The 20,034-nt window shown below is 41.5% G+C and overlaps 1 protein-coding gene across 1 annotated transcript; it reads left to right on the top strand.

Moving 5' to 3' along the window:
• The first annotated feature begins 2,585 nt into the window (after positions 1-2,585).
• SLC6A1 (solute carrier family 6 member 1) lies at positions 2,586-19,767 on the top strand. Its single transcript, XM_065642958.1, has 14 exons — positions 2,586-2,820; positions 3,598-3,729; positions 5,132-5,232; positions 6,602-6,711; positions 6,831-6,963; positions 8,358-8,492; positions 8,610-8,713; positions 9,029-9,153; positions 11,407-11,519; positions 13,599-13,730; positions 14,286-14,388; positions 15,621-15,721; positions 17,799-17,966; positions 19,663-19,767. Exons 1-14 carry the CDS (start codon positions 2,586-2,588, stop codon positions 19,765-19,767), a joined length of 1,797 nt encoding a protein of 598 aa, XP_065499030.1.
• The last annotated feature ends 267 nt before the right edge of the window (positions 19,768-20,034 follow it).

The raw sequence follows: 20,034 nt of genomic DNA, 5'->3' as shown, positions 1-20,034 counted from the left end.
CTTCTGGGCTTGATCAGTTTGCAGAGCCAGCACAAATCCTTTCCTGAAGTGCCAGCCGGGAGGATGAGTTTCTTCCTCATCATGAGCCAAACAAGAGATATACATACATATATATGTATGTAGTGTTAGTTGATTGGGGGTTTTTTTAATGTTGTTTTGAGTTTCTTTTTTCACCCATCCTCAACACTAAGCCTTTTTGAGTACTTGGAAACTCCTGCTGATGATAAAGCACAGGCCAAATGTAAATCCCAACGACAACAAAGTCTAATCTAGTACAGGACCTGTTTGTAACAGTACTAGAAGACCCTGATGAGCCTTTGCTTCGTAGAGCCTGTGTTGGTGATGCAGAAGCCCTGTCAGTTCTGTATGCTCATCAGCAGGTGGTGCTGGCCAACTGCACATGGTTCGTGCTCTCCTGGAGCTCTGCACCAGCAGCTCTCCAATGTGTCCCTGGGGAGGTCAGATCCCAACGGGAGCTCAGTCCACCCTCAGAACAGGAGCCCCATTTTGCCAACACTGTGATCTGTATGTCCTTGGGCATCAGGAACTGCTCGAACTTCTGACTACAGCCAGAAATGACGTTTATTGGAACACAAAGTTGGACAGACTTGCTTTGAAATATGGAAAAATAAGTCCAGTTTTACGAAGGGGAGATGCGTGCACAGAGGGACTTGTGAGGATGTGAGAGTTCATAGATGGATCTTCCCTCTTTGAGTCCCATCTTGAAGTGGAACACAGAGGACGGTTACAAGCATGATCCTTGTTTCTCCTCACCCCAGCATACCTACAGCTGATTCTCCTTCAGCTTCCTACTGAAACTTTTTTTTTTAAAATTATTGGATGTGGCCTTATAATAAGCATTATAATTATGCAGCGATCGTAAATGAGAAGTTAAAGAGCAGTGTTTATAGCAGAGTCTTTACATGGACTTTTTTTTTTTTCTCTTAATATATCATTTGCAAATAGAAGTGAATGGCTAATAATCTCAATCTTCCTTTACACAATCTGTAAAGAAAATTATTGTTGATCAAACACTGGCAAGTGTTTCATTTGCTGTGGTCTCTGTTTGGGGACTGGTAACTGGCATATGGTAAAATAAGTTAATAAGAGGAATTAATCAATAAATCCATCACAAATGGGCATACAGATGCAATAGGCACTAGCTCACTGTGTTTTTTCCAGTTGAAGTGGAGCTGGGGAAGTTTGCAGGAGTTACATGCACTTTGGAGTTGGCTGAAATAGCCCAGGTCACTTTCATAATGCGTATTTGATTCCTTGATTTTTTTCTTTCTTTAGATTTTGGAAATTTATGTAGAACCAGTAATGGTTTTTGAAAAGGGGCAAGAGTGCAACCCATGTTAGGAAATAGAAACGAAAAGTCTGTTACATACAGCGCTTATAATTTCAGTTTAGTGAAACATTTGTCTTGTATTAGCAACTAATTATAACCACATGTAAAACTGAACATCATTACCCAGGATTAAGTCCTGTTGCTTGTTCTCATTCGTTGTTTAATTCCTTTGGGAGCGTTTTAGAGAAAGGTGCTTTAGAACAGTGCACACTGTTCATAACATTTTAAATTCCCTATTAAAGGTGGCAAGTGCTATTTCTCGATAGCCACATACTTTTTAGCAGGGCCTGTTGCGATAGGACAAGGGGTGATGGTTTTAAACTAAAGGAGGGGAGATTCAGGCCGGACATGAGGAAGGAATTGTTGCCCCTGAGGGTGGTGAGAGCCTGGCCCAGGTTGGCCAGAGAGGTGGTGGCTGAACCATCCCTGGAGACATCCCAGGCCAGGCTGGACGGGGCTCTGAGCAACCTGAGCTGGTGCAGATGTCCCTGCTCAGGGCAGGGGGGGCACTGGGGGAGCTGGGAAGGTCCCTTCAACCCAAACTGTTCTATGATTCTTGTAAATAAAAGAACTTTACAATCATGGAAATTCCCCATGAGTTTTTTAAATGCATAACAATTAAACTGATCATTGCCCAAGTTCTGGGTTGTTATAAATATTATTTACTAGGCTGTTAAATAGAAATCTCATTACTGATTCATCTTCTGAATAGAGATGTATAAAATCTGGGTTATACACTATGTGCAGTCCAGTGCTGCATTTTAGAATTATTTTGTTTCTGTAGATTTGTAAGAGATCTATAGGGAAAAATAATAGCAACTGATGGCTTGGAGATGGTTTTGGTGGACCATGATATTTCTGCCCAGCTTCCTACCGACTCACTGTGGGAAATCCAAAGGGCAGAGTCAGCTCTTCCATGAGCCACCCGCATTGCAAAGCTCTTTCGGCAGCGAGGTCTCTGGTCACAGTATGTTTTTAAGTTGCCTAAAGTACTGTTGAAGCAAATCTGATTTGTGTGACCTTGTGTTTTACAGATCAATCCAGACGCTGGTACAGGACTGGGGATTAGCTCACAACCCATCCCGGCAGCCGGGGGCCCAAGGGGGTGTCTGTCCCACCGAAGCCGTGCCTGCCCACGGGGGTTCCGCCAGCCGCAAAGCTGCTGTCCACGTGGACCGGGGCGGAAATCTCTCGTCCGGCTGCTGCCAGAGCCTCTCCAGCCAAACCCAGAGACATGGCAACAAACGGGACAAAAGTGGCAGACGGACAGATCTCCACGGAGGTTGATGCTTCAATCACCAATGACAAGCCGAAAACCTTGGTAGTAAAAGTGCAGAAGAAGAAGACGGATCTTCCAGACCGAGATACTTGGAAGGGAAAATTTGACTTTCTTATGTCCTGTGTAGGTTATGCCATTGGCTTAGGGAATGTGTGGCGATTTCCATACCTTTGTGGCAAGAACGGTGGAGGTATGTTTGCTGGTTCATTCTTACAACCCAGGATATATTTCTGTATTAGAATTCACCACAAAAATTATCAGTAAAACAGAACTTGGTTTTAACAGCTTTTTCGCTTGTATAGGTGTGCTTTCTGTTTTTGTAGGGGTTTTTTTTGTTCGGTTTGGTTTGGTGGTTTTTGGTTTGGGGTTGTTTTGTTTTCTTTTTTCTCTTTATACTTGCCCAGGAGGGCTGGAACCATTTTTGAGTGTGGTGCTCTGCTTGGAGGTCTGCTCTGGAGTTTATTCTACCTTCTAATTGGCAGGTGCTCTTAAAAGACCATAAGGCATTAGAACAGAACTAAAACACATTGTCTTCCAACCCTTCAGAGGCCTCTCTTTTGGACTGAGTTTTAGAGGGGATTGCAGCTTGTAATACTGACTCTCAGCTTGCCTTTTATAAAAGACAAACTTCAGCTGGAAAGCAGCCAGTTCTGGCTGAAGCCTTTATGCTATCTGCATGCTCCTGTGATAGATGAAGGCAACTAAATACAGCGTCTTTTAGATTTTAGCTTTTTACTTAAATGGAAAATATTTGATTGATGAGGACATATATATTTTTTTCCCCTTATTTTCACCTCTTGAGATACTGGTTGAGAAGTGTACACGTGCTTTCCACAAGCTTTTTTGAAAAGTTACACTTAAGAGGAAAAAAATAGGGTTTCTTTTCATATACAGTAGGGATGGAAACACTGGAAGCTCAGTAGTGGTTTTCCCCACTGTAAGAGACTTTTTCCTTGTTTCTTTTTAGGTGCGTTCCTGATTCCCTATTTCCTTACCCTCATTTTTGCTGGAGTGCCACTGTTTCTCCTGGAGTGTTCCCTCGGTCAGTATACATCTATAGGAGGCCTTGGGGTGTGGAAGCTTGCTCCAATGTTCAAAGGTACAGTATGCATTTGGATTACTTTCCATTTGTTTCCAAGTTGCACAAAGTGACAGGGCAAGGATGTTTATTTACGCCTTCATATTTTTACTGGAACCATAATTTTCTACAGAAAACCCTAACTTCCTGAGGTGTAACTGATAATTTCGAAACATGCTAGGATATTAATCGTTCCCTATTAAAAAGACCAAGAGTTAGGCATTAGAATCTCAACAAACTTATTTTTGAACTTCAAAAACTTATTAGTTTTTTGTGAGGAACATATACAGACTGTTCAAAATAGCGTATTAAATCTAGAAATAGTTGTCTGAGCAGATGTGGAACTCTATTCACAGCAATTTGGTAAACAGTGTTTCTGTTTGGGGTCACAGAGGTTTGTATCTCCTGTTGTTCTTTATTGAAATTCAAAAGCCAGACACTTCAAAGGTAGCGATTTCATGCTGAATTGCTTGAGACAAGCTCACTCCATACTTAGATTTTAGCTAGTTTGAGATTTCTCATTGCTCGAACATCACAAACTGTGCCTTTTGCCTTCTAATCCCAAATCCTTTGACATGCAAGAGCTCCTGAGCTGACTTCTGAACCAGCAGAGGAGCAAGTTACACTTTGAGTTATAAATTACTTCACACAGTGAGGGCATGGTGAGCTAAAAGTTTGTTTAGAGTGGATTTTGTTCTAGGAAAATTTGTATGGGGAACACCAGAGAGATGAAAGTGTTTCTTACAGAGAATTATTTTAACTTTGCGGGAGTTACTTGTGTTGGAAGGGGGCACACTGCAAAGCACAGAACCCTGCTTTGCATTATACTGATTCTTTTGAGCTTTTTCTCCTGTTTAGTGTCATGTGAGAACTGTCACCAGCCTGAATATTTTAAAATACCCCTGAAGCCCCGGTGTGGAGTAGAAGACAAGGCATTCTCATTGTGGAACCCCAGCATTTCTTTAGTCTGAGATGATATAATAGCATTATGCTCAGCATCAAGCACTTCGATCAGTATTAAGTGGCTGCCTGGGCTGGTAACTCATTCCCAACTTGCAGGCATCTGCCAGAGGTTTCTGTGGGACTGCAGCTTCAGAGAATGAGCTGATTTCGCTCTTTTCCCTAGGAGTAAAAATTGCCTGTAAAATCTCAGCAGCAGCAGCAGCAGTGCCTGCTTACTGCAACATGGAGAGAACTGGACACTATGATTAAATATATGGCTGACTGAACTACCACCCGAATTAGTCACCTTTTTATAATGGTACTTCTAAAAAAAAGCTTTAACTTGGCTTCTGCAAAATTTGGCCAATGGTATCTGCCCCATATGTTGTATTTGTCCTTCTGAACTGCACCTCTTCAAGTGGCACTTGCACAGACGTTACTAAAAGTGACCTTCCTTTGTTTCTTTTTGTTTTCTTTACAGGTGTGGGACTGGCTGCTGCAGTCCTTTCCTTTTGGCTAAATATTTACTACATTGTGATTATTTCGTGGGCCTTATACTACCTGTATAATTCCTTTACCACTGTAAGTGCGTGTGTGGGGTGGGGGGTTGGAATTTTTTGTTGAATGTAAACTGATATATAAATAGCTGGTTAATCTGTCTCACAATAGTGGTGTGAGATTAACACAAAATGCATAGAAATCCGTAGGATAAGCCATTTCTTACTGAAGAAAAACTATCCTCTACCTTGGAGCCCACAGGCCAGTCCTTCCCCTGAGAAAAATTCTAGTGTATAACTGATTTTTTTTTTTTTCTCTCGAACAGCAGCTACACAAACGTTGGTTCTTTGGAAAACAGTATGTGTTTTAATAGTGGAGGGGTTTATTAAAAAATCCTCGTGGACTGGAAGGTCTGTGATTTGATTAGCTCTGAACTTCCGTTCATTGTCGTTATTTTCTCTTTGTTTTCCTTCCTCTTAAATTTATTTTTAGCTGTCTTTTTTTCTCCCCTCAAGGATGATTCATCAGCTGAGTAGGTCTTGTCTGATTTGTGGGTTTTGGCCATCTGAGGAAGTATCTGACATAAGTCTCAATAATTAATGCATTATTGTTCAACTGTTGCCTCTTCTACAAATTTTATTCATGCTTGCATGTTCTCGGCCTTAAAGAATTGTCCCTTGACCAAATTTGCATTAATTACTGTCTGAGAGTGACATGATTGTTTCTTGTTTTGTTATCCTCTGATTTGTTATTGATGTGAAAGGTCAGGCATAGGCTGGAAGTGGTGCACTGGCCCGCATTAGATTAATGTTGGCTTCTAATTCCCTTGAAGCATCTTATTCTTGTACTTGAAACACGCAGTACCCTGATACAACATTTTCTGTGAGAGGATTTTTCCAAGATTGGTCATCAGAAGAATATCTAAATTGTATCTAAATTAGATTTATTCTGTGGATAACGTGGAAACAGGTTCTGCCTCTCAGAAGTTCTGAAAGATAACTGAATGTCATGGGCACATGTAGAAAATGCATGTAGAAAATAGAAAGTTTTCATTTTCTAATTGCCCCCTGACCCAAGGGGAAAATGGAAATCTCTGATCAACAACCACCACAGCTTTATTACTTCTAGTGCAACACGAGCTAACAGGACCTCCAGGAGATCCTTCTCACTGCCCTTGTTTCTTGTAGCCCCCAATACACTCTCACATGCTGAGATGTGTATCAAACTCCAAAGCATTTGGGCTGATGTATTAAAGAAAGGAAGAAATATTTTCACACTTGATGTACACAATTGATAAGAAGTGAAATAAGTTGAGTGGCAGTTATGCACCCCGGGGAGCACAGTACACTGCAGAACTCCAAATCTCTTAGTTCTCCACTCATTTCTAGTGAAGAGGGTATTGCTTGCTTGAAAAGCATTTGACTGTTTAGGGGTTTTTTTCTTTCTTAAATAGACTCTTCCTTGGAAACACTGTGAGAACCCATGGAACACTGACCGCTGCTTCTCCAATTACACCTTAGCAAACACCACCAACATGACAAGTGCCGTGGTTGAATTCTGGGAGTAAGCCGATAATTTTTCTCTGTATCATTCCTGTGCATATGTAAGGATCTGCTTGTTATAATTCAAATACCATCTTCTGAATTAGTTGTTAAATACACCATTCTGTTGGCTTATTCTAGACGCAACATGCACCAAATGACTGATGGATTGGAAAAACCGGGGCAAATCCGATGGCCACTAGCAATTACTCTTGCAATTGCCTGGATCCTCGTGTATTTTTGTATCTGGAAGGGGGTAGGCTGGACCGGAAAGGTAAGATTAAAAAGTACTGTAAATACATTTCAATTAAAAATGCCCATTTTACCCATATATTCTGAAAATCTGTGAGGTAAGAGGCACTGGGGATAGTTTTGCTGGCATAGCTCTGTGAAGTATTGAATTTCTAACTTTTTTCAATTGATCCAGCACCATGTTTTTGAAAGCGCTGGCTCCTCTGTAGCTCCTCTGTAGCTGGCTCTGACCACAGTCTGGGATGGTATGTTCACTTATAGACTTCATGGCTTTGCCAGGTATAAAATTACCTAAAAATATGTCTGCTTGTTCCTGTGATGAACATCCTAGCTAGTTTGGATAGCAACAGAGTGAGGATGCAGTGTTTAGGCCTCAGTGGGAAGTGTGCATTTATTGCACGGCTCTTGCCGCACTCGGATACGTAGGTGCAGAAGCTGCATCGCACATCAGAGCTGCTCCTCCTGTCCTGGTGCTGAGTGCGAGCTGCAGGCGGCTCTCACCACATGCACATTTCCACGCTCTGCTCCTTGGACTACGCCTAGTTTGAGTGCAAAATAGAATTTACGATGAATTAAAGGAAATTATATTATTGGCAGACCTTTCTTCAGGATGAAAGGGCAACAGCATCTGATATTGGTACATATTTCTCCCTCGTCCCAAAATGATGGGAAGAAATCTGAGGGAAATGAAAAGCCGCAGCCATGAGGCCTGGAGGTAACTGAAGGCTTGGGCTGTAAGACCTCCAGCCTGGGCTAGAGAACTAAGATTTTTTCACACCGAAAGAATGAATTGTTAGCCTTTGGCAAGATAGTTGTAGCTGTGACTTCAAGCTGCACATTGAACATGGCCTAGTTGAGCTCAGTCGCAACTTCATTTCTCCTGTCTGCAAAGGTGGCAAAAAAAGGGCTGATGGTTTGAACCTGACTTCATAGCATCTTTTTTTATAAGGCTTTTGGAAAAGCAATCCTGCAGGGCAATTATATCATGAGATAGATGAGGAGAGAGTGTTTTAAAAACACAAGAGCAGCTGTCTGAGAGCAGGAGAAATAACCTGACAGATGTTGTTCTACAAGCAGGGTAGGAGTACTCGAACCTTGTGCTGTTGGGAGCTCCCCTTGTTGAATACAAAAAAAGAAAAGCGTGAGCTCATCGTGCGAAAATATCCTGGTCCACTATATTCCATCTCCAGGACAGTCGGCAGCAGCCACCTGCCTTGGAGCCCTGGTGTTGAGGGAATTCTGCAGCAGGCAGAATTCCTTTCCACAGCAAGCTTGTCCATCGATAAACACGTCAATTTTAAAAGTCAGCCTCAGTTGCTGCTACAGTACTTTTAGGGAGCAAACATTTTCTGAAGTGTTAACGAGCACAAATAATTCTTCCTTCGGCACTTACGATGTCTTGTTTCTTCACATCAGGTGGTATATTTCTCTGCTACTTATCCCTATGTTATGCTGCTTATCTTGTTCTTCCGTGGTGTAACACTGCCTGGAGCAAAGGAAGGGATTTTGTTCTATATAACTCCCAACTTCAGTAAGCTTTCAGACTCTGAGGTAAATATTCAGTCCTTGTAAACAAAAGTTTCACTACTAACTGTTCACCTTTCAGACATATGACCTGCTCCTCAAGTGCAGAAACAGATTTTTAAAAAAATTATTTCCTGCAATCAGGTTTGGCTGGATGCTGCCACACAGATTTTCTTCTCCTATGGTTTGGGTCTTGGTTCACTGATTGCCCTCGGAAGTTACAACCCTTTCCACAACAATGTTTACAGGTAAGCAGATGACTGCACAGATTACAGTGGCACTTTCCTGTCTCAGCTGGAGCTGGATTCTGTCTTTCTGTGTAATAAATCATTGAAATAAAGTGTAATCTTGGATCTGAATATTAGATGTTATGTCTGACTAGGAATGACTTGTAAAACTGCATTTACACTAGTGGAGAAACACTATGAATTGTCTGGCATGAAATGAAATCTGAACTATGAAGTCCTGAATCATGAAAGCTTTTCACAGGAAAGAAGAGTAATATACTGATGAACAGTAGCATTGCTTTACGTACTGCTTAAAGCACCTTACCTTTATTTCAGGGACTCCATCATAGTGTGCTGCATAAACTCATGCACAAGCATGTTTGCTGGCTTTGTCATCTTCTCCATTGTTGGATTCATGGCTAATGTCACAAAGAGGCCTATTGCAGATGTTGCAGCATCAGGTATCCAATCTATTCTTCTCTAAGTTGTTCAGTGGCATCAGTTATTTTTTGTTTGTACCTTGTATGCAGCTGCTCCATGTAATTGTTCAGAATCCCTCCCTCCAAACGTTCCTCAGCTCCCCCTCATTTCAGTTGCCCTTACTGATTGCAAAAAGGAGAGCGTTGGTTCAAACCTCTCAAAGCAGCACCAGCAAAAATCATTTAATGTGGAGCAGACTCTCTGTCTGCCCAGCGCTCGCAGGCCCTTGGTGTGGAGAGCGGACAGGCAGAGACTCCTCTTGGGCTGAGGCAATTAGTACTAATCACTGCTACTTACAGGGACAGTGTTTACAGGAGGTGGCAGCGCAGTTAGCTGCTTCAGTGCTTAGCTGGGACATCAGATTACGAGTCCCTTGCTATGGAAATTCTTAAACGCAAACCGAAAGGAGGAATGATGGTTGCTATGTTTTAGGAGCCCATATTCTCCAATTCAGTTAGAGTTTGAAATTCCTTTTACTGTTTCGTGAGGTTAAACCCTTTGAGGCAGATCCATTTCTCACCTGTTCAGACCTACAGCTGTGATGAAAGTCATTTTACGTAGGGCAGTGAGATGTCCACGGAAGGATTCTGCTGTTCTGTGCAGTTCCTTGTCTGTCTTCCAGCTGAAAACGCTTCCCGCAGCAGAGCAGATGGCTGCCCTGACCCAGCTGGTGCACCAGATCCTCATTTAGCAGTTCTGGCCACAGGGAGGGATCTGATAACTGAAAGCTTGGCTGGAAGTCGCTGGTGGACAAAATATGTCTTACTGTACTAGCAAACATATCCCATTGATGAAATGTTCCCCTGGTTAGAAAAGCAGATAATTTAAGCCCTAAAAATCATCTTCAAGAAACTACACGTACAAAGAAATTAGGAAAAAAATTAAAAGGGCATACACTGTTCTCAAAAAATGCTCTGGAAGGTCAGTGGTGTGTGAAATAAGCTTCTTGTATTTATGTATTTGATACAGATGTAACTATATAAAGACTACACCTGCAAACAAACTCATATTTTTATATCATATTAAGCTCCTAAATATATTTTAAGATACCTAGGATAATAGACTTTTGAAAGATGCATATGACCTCCTATGGCCACTAATTGCAAAAGAAATCCAACCTTTTAATTAAGGCTTCTATTTCTCTGAGCAAACTCAGAAACCGATGCTGGTTTTAGCACCGTGAGGCATGTTGTTTTGCGACCTTTTGTAGAGCTTTGTAAAACAAATAATGTCATTAAAAGCTGTCTGCATTTTGGTGGAATGTGTAACAGAGTAAAATTAAGAACATAGTTACCTTTTTTATTTTGCTTTTACTACTGCCATTTGGGAAGCATTCCAATCATATCTGCTACTACCAGCAAATAATTGTTTCAAAATCTGCATTTCATTTACTTGGACAATTCAGGTGTCTAATACCAATCCTCGCTTCACTGGTGTGAAAATTGTATGTGTCCAACCAGTTAGCACAGACAGACTTACTTTTAATGAAAACTGGAAAATCGGATACCCTCTTAGGTGAGGCACACAAATTTTATTTCTCTGATTATTTAGTTTGTTACAAGTTTCACTCTTAACCTGACATCAGCTGGTTTCCAGCTACGCCATGACAATGAAAAGAGCTTCTTTTTTAATAAGGATTTATCTCCTCCTTCCAACGGTATGCCCCCCATCAGCGGTTCGCAGGAACACAAATGAAAAGGTTTGCCTGTTTACAGCTATGTAGTTTATTAAAATGTATATTATGAGATAATTCATGGAATGGAATAGAATAGCAAATGGGAATACTGTAAATGCTGGAAAGGTTCTTCTCCGTTTCTGAGCTTTGTTTCTCTTCTGAACGACTTGGTGCGAAGGAGATGACAGTTATCAGTAACGGCTGGAGAGGCAGAGGATGCTGGTCGGGACCTGGAGATGCAACCTTAGCCCAGGAAAACAGTCCCTGTTGTTGCTGCACAAAGGGGTCTCTAAGGAGCAGCTTCTGAATTGCATCCAGTATTTTGCTTGGTTCGTTGGTTTTGGGCTGGTTTTTCTGCTATTTGGTTTGGTTCATTTTTAAAGCAAGATCCATGCGCTGACTTGGTCAGTGAACACCGATGAAGCTGAGATCTCTGCTCAGATGCTGCATCCTTGGCTGAGTCATTCAAATAAACCTAAACCCTCTGCATCAACAGGAGCAAATAATCACAACGCCCTATCAGTCACACTGACATTTTCTCTCCCATTTCTCCCCCCAGGCCCTGGACTGGCGTTTCTAGCGTATCCAGAAGCAGTGACACAGTTACCAATTTCTCCTTTGTGGGCAATACTGTTCTTCTCCATGTTGCTTATGCTTGGAATTGACAGTCAGGTAAAACTGCTGTAAAAATTCATAATGAAGACTAAGTTTCTGCAACTGTACGGTACAAGGTTGGCCCCTCTCTGTGCATTCTGCACTGCCGGCAGGTACTGGTGCAGAACGGTTTCAGGAATAATGAGATATATAAGAAGAGGAGAGGAAAGACTAAGAGGTTCAAGGAGCCTGGGATAGTAAAAAACTAAGACACTGTCTTTTTAATGAACTGCTGGAAGCATATACAAAATGTGCAGAGAATTTATTCTGCAGGCGAAAGGAACTTTCTTTGAAATCTTAACCATTCAATCACAATATTAAAAATACCTTTGCAATGGTTGTCAGTGTGGAAGACACTGGGATATGCTTTACAAGATGTAGGTGCCACAAATATTCCTGAAAGGTGACTTCAGAATTTACCTCATGGAGTGAAAACGTGCAGCACACATTTCATTTTAAGCATATGAATGTCAGGAGCAAATCAGGAGGGAACAGGCCCATTACTGAGGACATTCTGCATCTTGGTATGTTCTGAAATCACTTTCCAGTGGTAAAGATCAAGACTTGATTGGTTCAGGCCTTGGCTAAGCGTTATAGATGGGATCTGGCAAGTGGAAATTAATGGAAAGGTGCAGCCTAGAGGTTTTGCAAATCCAAATAAGATATTCTTCAGAGTTACTGTCTAGATTAAATAATTAAGTCATGCAATCATTAAAAAACATTTACTGCAAAATGAACAAAAAAGCACACAAAACAAGAAAAGCACTTTACGTGCTAGAAAGGACTATGTCCAACAAAAGCATTCATTAATCAGAAGTAATTTTTCAGCAGGTAGCAAATATATGGTAAGCACTAAGGAAAGCAGCCTGCCTTGTTTTGCAAAGCGTCCTCTGAGGCCTTTGTCAGGACGTCCCCACTGAAACGTTTGTTCATTTGCAAGAGGCCGATTAGTGGCAGATGTGTTAATCACCTACCCGCAGTCAGTCGCTGGTGTCAAACCAGCACCTGACAGGTACTGGCACAGTCTTCAAAACATCAAGGAATAGCAGAACTACTCGCTTAGTGCTGTGCTAGTCTTTCAGTAGAGTAAATCCATCTTTTTCTATAAATCCAAGTTGACTTCAGCCTGTGAACCAAAATACAAAGAGACCAAGAGGGCATTTTATCCTGCAACATGAAAGGAAGGTGAAAATTTGTATTTTCTGCGTCTTTGTTTTTCAATAAGCTTCAGGCTTGACATTAAAACCTATTGCTTAGTCTAGGGGGAAACTACTGTGAAATTAATTGGGTCAAAAATATTCTTGAAAGAACTTGTCTCTAGGCAACTAATAGCTGAGGAAAGTAGACTAATATTATTAAAAAGAATATATATGTACAGGCTGTCACGCTTTCTTCATTTTCTGTCTATCAGTGAAACATTTCATATGCTAGAATTTACAGGAACTGTAACTATTGGTTAAATTCTGATTGCACTGCTGGAATTCAGTAAAATTTTACATACACTCTGGTTTTCATTATTTCAGCCATCATAATGATAACATTTATTTCTAATATATACATACAGAAAAACTCTGAAGTGTGGCCGTGCTTTCCGTTTGGAGGACCACATCCCCAGCTAAAACCTTTTCTGGGGATACAAAAAGTATATTCTTTATTAACATTATGTTTGAGACTCAGTCTCATGTCTTTAACCTTCACCTTGAAGCACTAAGCTAATTAGACTTTTTGTGTCTATTTGCTTTCATGTATGTGAGTAAACCACAGGAAGAAGTGTACGTTTTTGAAGGATCTGGGGGTCAAAGCCTTCAACTGTAGGTCAATCATCTTCTATCACAAGAACGAGCACTTAACGTTAATAAAGCGCTTGCTGTAGTTCATAGTTTGGGATGTTGAGTGTTTTTCTAGCTGGAAACCTCCTTGCACAGAAACAAGGACGTCCAGCAGCACTGCTTCCACTGAAGTCAAGTGAATTTTCATTTATTGTTTCATGTGTGCAGCCTTAGGCCAGTGATGAGTACTATTGAAAACTCCTCCCCTAAAGGTAACCCTGCTGTTGGAGTGCATCGCATCATGGTTTATTTCTGACATTACTTGCAGTTCTGCACTGTGGAAGGATTCATAACAGCTTTGGTGGACGAATTTCCAAAGCTGCTGCGCAATCGCAGAGAAATCTTCATTGCTGTCGTGTGCATCGTCTCCTATCTGATAGGACTGTCCAATATTACTCAGGTATGTGCTGCAGAAGGACGTGATCTTGTGTCTGGCATACAGTGTCTGTTTTCTTTCTCCTTGTCCCCGCTCCAACCAGGAGCCGTTGCAAAACACTGAAGCGGCCGGGATCTATCATCAGCACTATCTAAAGCCTTCAGGCAGCAGACATTAAGTGTAGTCCGCGGATGCAGTTTGTCCTTCTTCATGGTTCAGGTGACAAGAAAATACACATCTCTACAGCCTGTCTCACAGTCCCAGAAGCGGTAGCTGGGGACGTTCTCCATTGCTTCCCATGATCTCCTAGATTGCTAATTGTTTGAGGGAAAAGATTGAATTCTTGAACGAAGAGGAGTAAAGTGAAGTCAAACCAATTAGTTTAAGTCCAGCAGTGATCTAATTTTTGTCAGTATTGACCTCAAGTGTTGTTAAGAGTTTAACTTGTTAACTTTAATTAATTTAAATTAATGTGTCCCTAACCTGTTTGCCACTGTTAGTTTGTAGCTTGCATTTTAATCTGTCTTGAAATTGGAGTCCTTACTATTTATTTTAACACTTCCTTCTTGTATGTTTTAGGGTGGAATCTATGTGTTCAAGCTTTTCGACTACTACTCTGCCAGTGGAATGAGTCTTTTGTTCCTCGTATTCTTTGAGTGCATCTCAATATCCTGGTGCTACGGTAAACGGTGTTTTTATTTTTTCCCTAAGTTTTACACATCATAAGGATACATAATCTACTGATCTGTTCTTTTGTCTGTGCCCATGCCGAGGGTGGAACTGAGACTGGCCTTGTTTTATATGCACGTAATTCCACTGAGGACTCGGATTTGGCTTGTGGAAGGTACTTCTGCCTCTTTAAAACACCCAGCGTAAATGAGTTTCAGGAATACTAAATAGGTGATGTCTCCCTCTTTTTGTTCCTGCCCCTTTCCTTGGAAAGCCTGGATCTTCAGAGGTGTTAGGTGCTGCTGTTCTCAACACAATGACTTGGGTCTTTGGACTTTGTAATGTTCTGTTTCCAGAAATGACTCTGTCAGTCTAGGATCTTGCAGGCTCCTTGGTCAGTTGTATCTTGCATAACTTCCCTAAAAAATCCAGAAGTCCGGCCTGACAAGCTCTGGATATAAAGATTAATGAAGATGTATTGTATGCTTGCCCCAGAGTATGTGTGAATTTGACCTTAGTTCTGTGTTAGCAAGACCAAGGACCTGCTCCCATGATTACAAAACTGATTCAGCGCTAGATAACGAGAGTCTTTCTGCTGTCTTTTGATGGATTTAAGAGGATGGAACAGCATTTTGTAGGGGACAGATACTGCACATGAATCCAGCAAATGGAAAAAATACACCAGCTAAATAATGAAGAAAAATGCAAAGTTATAAATAATATGATAGACATACCTTTTAGGAGCTGACGGAGTGCTGGTAGGTAACAGCAGCAGCAGGAGGGCTACTCTTTTGATTTTATATGCAGTTCTGCATGTCTATGGTGGTGTGCATATATCCACACAGAATGAAGCTGGTTAATGCTAGGAGGAATTTATTAATTTAATTTAATTTGTAAAATATCATTCTAAATCTCTCATTCTAATAACAGTTAGAATTGAAATTAAGCAAGGGCCATTTATTGCGGCTGACCTTCAGATGTACAGACTTCCTCAGCCTTTGCATGGGAATCAGTTTGCTGGTCGCTAATTAATTATAATGTGGAAGATTGAGAACAAAGGATTCTTGGTACTTTTAAGTTTGCACATTTCCTTCCCATTCAAATAGGTGAAAAGTTGTCTTGGCGTCTGTATAGAACTTCCAAATATATCTTATCATTTATGACGGTGTCTCTCAAAGCCACTGAACTTTCAATTGAATCAATTATCTGATATGTTTCTATATTGTTTCTTATTTCTGTATTTAGGTGTTAATAGATTTTATGACAACATCCAAGAGATGGTGGGATACAGACCCTGCATCTGGTGGAAACTGTGCTGGTCATTTTTCACTCCTATCATTGTGGCAGTAAGGAACAAACTTTTCTTATATGATTCAAAGGATGTAAATTGTCATTTCCACCCCCGCAGGTTCACCTTAACTCTGACCTCATTCCTTTTTTAAGGATTTGAGCAATGCCACTGAAGGCAATAGACACAACCCAGTGTCATTGGAGGGAGCCTGTGTGCTAAGAAAAGAAGCCTTGTGCAATTTTGTGATTTGTGTTAGTCCTCTGGAAATGGTAACTAGTCAAGAGTTTGATTGGGAGAGATAGAAAACTGTAAGAAACCAATTTTGACCATCTATTGTATTCTTAGATAAAATGTAGCAATCTCTAAAGTCCAAATTTGCCATATACACAAGAATGGCCACGCTTTGTAACCTGACTTCCTTCACAGGCGCTATTCTGGTAACAGACTAGGATTATCAACTGATTAGAAACTGATGTTCTTCTCTCATGGGATTCTGTGGAATATATTACCCAGTTTGTACTGTGTTGCTACTGGTTTTTTCTGGCAAACCTTGCAAGGATTTTGTGCACTGGAAACACAGTACAGTCTTTTGCTGATTTTAAACTTTTTATCCGGTTAAGCCCATAGAGTACCTTTTGAAATAATAAGCAAAGAAATGCAAATTTACCACACATAGTGTAGTAAAACCCAGATGCAATATAAAAAGCGCTCTACTACTACACGTGACACAATACTTCTCACTCGCTGATAGTTCTCTGATATTCCCACATAGGCAGCCCAAGGCCATAGAAAAGCAAACAAAAAGCACTAAAGAGAGGCACAAAAATGTGTTTATACTGAGGGTTCCTTTATTCTTCTCTACCCAGATGAAGGCGGCTTCCATTTTTTGAAAACAAGTGTTCAGGAAGGCATAAAAATGCATTTTGGTTGTTTCAGTGGTACAGTAAGAGGATGAACAGTGTTGTTTGTACAGCTTACCAGATTTCTCCTGTCTTATAAAGTCTTCAACAGAATTAGTTGTCCAGTGCAAGTTCACAGGTGGCGATGAGGTTCCGATAAAATCCGCCGCACCACGTTCTCCTCTCTGGGAACATGTTCTGCACGAGGCCTGAGCCTGGGATCAGAACGAGCTGCTGCCTTTGCTGGTTCGGTTGAGCAGCTTTCCCTGGTTTAGACATTTGAAACAGGCCAGGATAGAGATCTTCCTTGGGAACTTAAAAGGCAAAAAATACCGTGTTTGCAGGTCCTCTGTTTGAAAACAACCCAAAAAGCAGCCCACAAGTGCTGCTGCTCAGTGGTACAGTACACGTGTGTACACAGGTATTATTCCCCAGGACCCTCAGCTTCCCCAATAGCCCCTTCCCTCTGGGTTTGTGCAGGTTCTCTGAGGACTCTACTAGTACCAGGGCATCCCCTGTACCAGCACACTGGACAATCTGAGATGCAGGTTATGTATGGGAAAATATAGTGTTAACTGGAAACATTAATTTTGCTAAGAAGCTTCTTGGGAAGCTATCTCCTCATCTCTTGTTATTGAAAAATTCAAAGTGGTTTTTGAGTTTCCTAAGTTCTGTTATACAGAGAAATCTGTAGCCACTTCCTGAACTGCAGGTTCCATTCTGACTGCCCTCGTTTTCCATTATGCATTTCGTCAGAGGATCTGAACAACGTCAAAGCCTCTGGGCCGAGCACTCTTAGGTGGCGATATTAGAAAGGTCAGTGCAGAGCCAGGCTTTAAAGAACATTTCTTATTGTGAGCCTCCAGCAGCCTGTTGCTGACTGGTACAGTAGAGCTGGACCGATACTATTATTCCAATAGGAAAGTTAGTGGAAACAAACAAACTTCCCAATTTCAGAATTACAGTGATTTGCAGATTCCCAGGCTGGAGGTGAAGCCAGCAGGGCTGCGGGCAGTGCAGGGGCTGACATGTGCCTGTTTGCTGCCTGGAAGACCGGCCGGCCGGCTCCATCCACAAGCCAGTGCCCGGTGGCCGTCACCGGGGACCAAAGGACCATTTTGTCCTTGCCTGAGTGTAAAGGCAGCTTGAGCTCCAAGTCAGTCCAGAAAAACTCTAGAACGCGGAAGATTTGGGAAATCTCATTCAAATCTTCTTTTCCGCTGTATTTTGCAGGGAGTATTTATCTTCAGTGCTGTCCAAATGACTCCCCTCACGATGGGAACTTATGTTTTCCCAAAATGGGGCCAAGGAGTTGGCTGGTTCATGGCTTTGTCTTCTATGGTGCTGATACCAGGCTATATGGCTTACATGTTTCTAACCCTGAAAGGCTCCTTAAAACAGGTAAGTCTCCCTTTTTTCCCAAGTGCATGATTTCATCTTGCGAGACCTGTGCACACTGTTAAAAGATTACTGGGCAGTTATTTTCTACTATATCTTTCCTGTGGCCTCACTTGCTTAGACCACTTATTTTTCGTTGAGCTCAAAACCACAAAAACAAGTACCAGAGCAAAGACAAGGCAGCGTCTGTACCATCTGTTGTTAAACATAATTCACTGCATTAAATGTGGTCCTTTCCTCTGGGCTTTGACAGTTCCAGACACTTTGCATCCCAGCTCCTTACACCTAGAAAACAAAGTAGTGGTTTACAAAATATGTAAATTTCTCCTTATTAATGCAAGACGTACTGTCATGGATCAAGGCAGGTGCTGCTCTAAGGAATGGCAATCAAGCTCTTAGGACTAAGCCCACATCACTCTTGGTTTCCATGTGTCTGCTCATATCGTCCTGCGATACTGTCTGAGATTTTATTTGCTGTGTTACACCTGTTCCAAGTGCCAGTGGCTGCAGCTGGGAGAAAGTAAAATCTTGGGAGCGTATTTTATGCTTATGCTGCATTTCCCTTTAGTCTTTATGCAAGCCATTTCAGTTACGTCGTGAGGGATATGAGAGGCCTTTTTCTCACAGCACTGTGCTCTTAGCCTCTCCCCAATTCCTTATTCCAGCTGTTCAAAGGAAACGACGCTTCCCATGTGAGAGAGGTGTTCTGTGGCTTAAATCCATTTTAACGCCCAAAGAGAAATACTGCTAAAGGAGCGTGAAATGTTTAATGACATTATTGACCAGTGCGCTGTTTATTAATTATTGCCATACTTAATTTTTTTTAATCTGGGTGCATCCTCAGTTTTCCCTCTCCAGCCAATAATCTCATTCTGTGCATAACAGATACTTCTTCAGCACAAGTACAGAAACACACATCTCTGTCCTCTGTGACTGGGGGAGCGAAAGATTGTCAAAATGAATTTGTTAGAATTTCTGGAATATTCTCAAATCAGCTGACAGTGCAATCTTTGCAAAGAGACAGATGATCTTAAGCAGAATTGACGAGCAATGCAATTGTTCAGATTTTGATCCAAATATTTGTCTTCAGCAAATTTTAAAAGACTCAGTGACGCTTCAGAGAAGTCTACCAAAAAAAATTTTTCCCCTCAGTTTGTTCTTAGCTCCTACGTTTTTAATATATTTTGCTTGGTCTTACGGAAATGTTTGTGTGCAAATGGAGAACTGTTGCTCTAAAATGTATCTGCTGCTTGAGCAGCGTTGTATAAGACCACAGGAAATGTTCCTCATCTCAGCCTTGCTGTGGATTAAGGTCTAATTTTTGAAAGCATTGACACATGATCATTAGATAATAGGAGGAGCCCACACCACTCACCGGCTTTGATGATCAAAACTGGGCTCTTCTCTTTTCTCTCCTCTCTGCTCTGCTCTCCTCTCCTCTCTTCATCTCTTCTCTCCTCTCCCCTTCTCTCCTCTCACCTTCCTCTCCCCTTCCTCTTCTCTTCTCTTCTCTTCTCTCTCTTCTCTTCTCTCCTCCTTCTCTCCTCTCCTCTCCTCCTCTTTCTCTGTTCCCCAGCCATGCTCAGCTTCCAACATTTGCTCGTGGTCTTTGAGCTCCATGTCATGGGCAGAACACAGCTAAGACTGGTTGTAGTATACGTGACTTACTGCCTCACATTGACTGTTGTTCTTTAAACAGCGCATCCAAGTCATGATTCAGCCAAGTGAAGACATCACTCATCCCGAAAACGGGCCAGACCAGGCCCAACAGAGCAACTCTGCTAACAAGGAAGCTTACATCTAAACGTCTGTATTGTAAAAGTACCAATACTACTCCAGAAATACAAAAAATATGGTTGAATATGACCACAAATTTATGTCTGAGAATATAATTACCTACCTCTAGTGGCAAAAAAAAGAAAAAAAAAAGAAAAAAAAAAGAAAAGAGGTCATCTCCACTCTAATGGAATCGCCATGGGTATGATCCGACCACTGCGCGAGCTCAGATGTTGATGGTGTTTTGTGTTCTCTGGCAATCCACAGACTGTTAATGTTTTTATCCTTTCACAAT

Source organism: Caloenas nicobarica, chromosome 11, assembly GCF_036013445.1.
Source record: "Caloenas nicobarica isolate bCalNic1 chromosome 11, bCalNic1.hap1, whole genome shotgun sequence".
Lineage (NCBI taxonomy): Eukaryota > Metazoa > Chordata > Aves > Columbiformes > Columbidae > Caloenas > Caloenas nicobarica.
This window is presented reverse-complemented; position numbering and strand designations above follow the sequence as displayed.

Excerpts from the sequence above, each read along its gene's own strand:
- SLC6A1 (XM_065642958.1), top strand. The coding sequence starts at position 2,586 with ATGGCAACAAACGGGACAAAAGTGGCAGACGGACAGATCTCCACGGAG. Across the intron at positions 5,233-6,601 it reads TGTATAATTCCTTTACCACT|ACTCTTCCTTGGAAACACTG; the intron begins GTAAGTGCGTGT and ends TTTCTTAAATAG. Across the intron at positions 17,967-19,662 it reads TGAAAGGCTCCTTAAAACAG|CGCATCCAAGTCATGATTCA; the intron begins GTAAGTCTCCCT and ends TTCTTTAAACAG.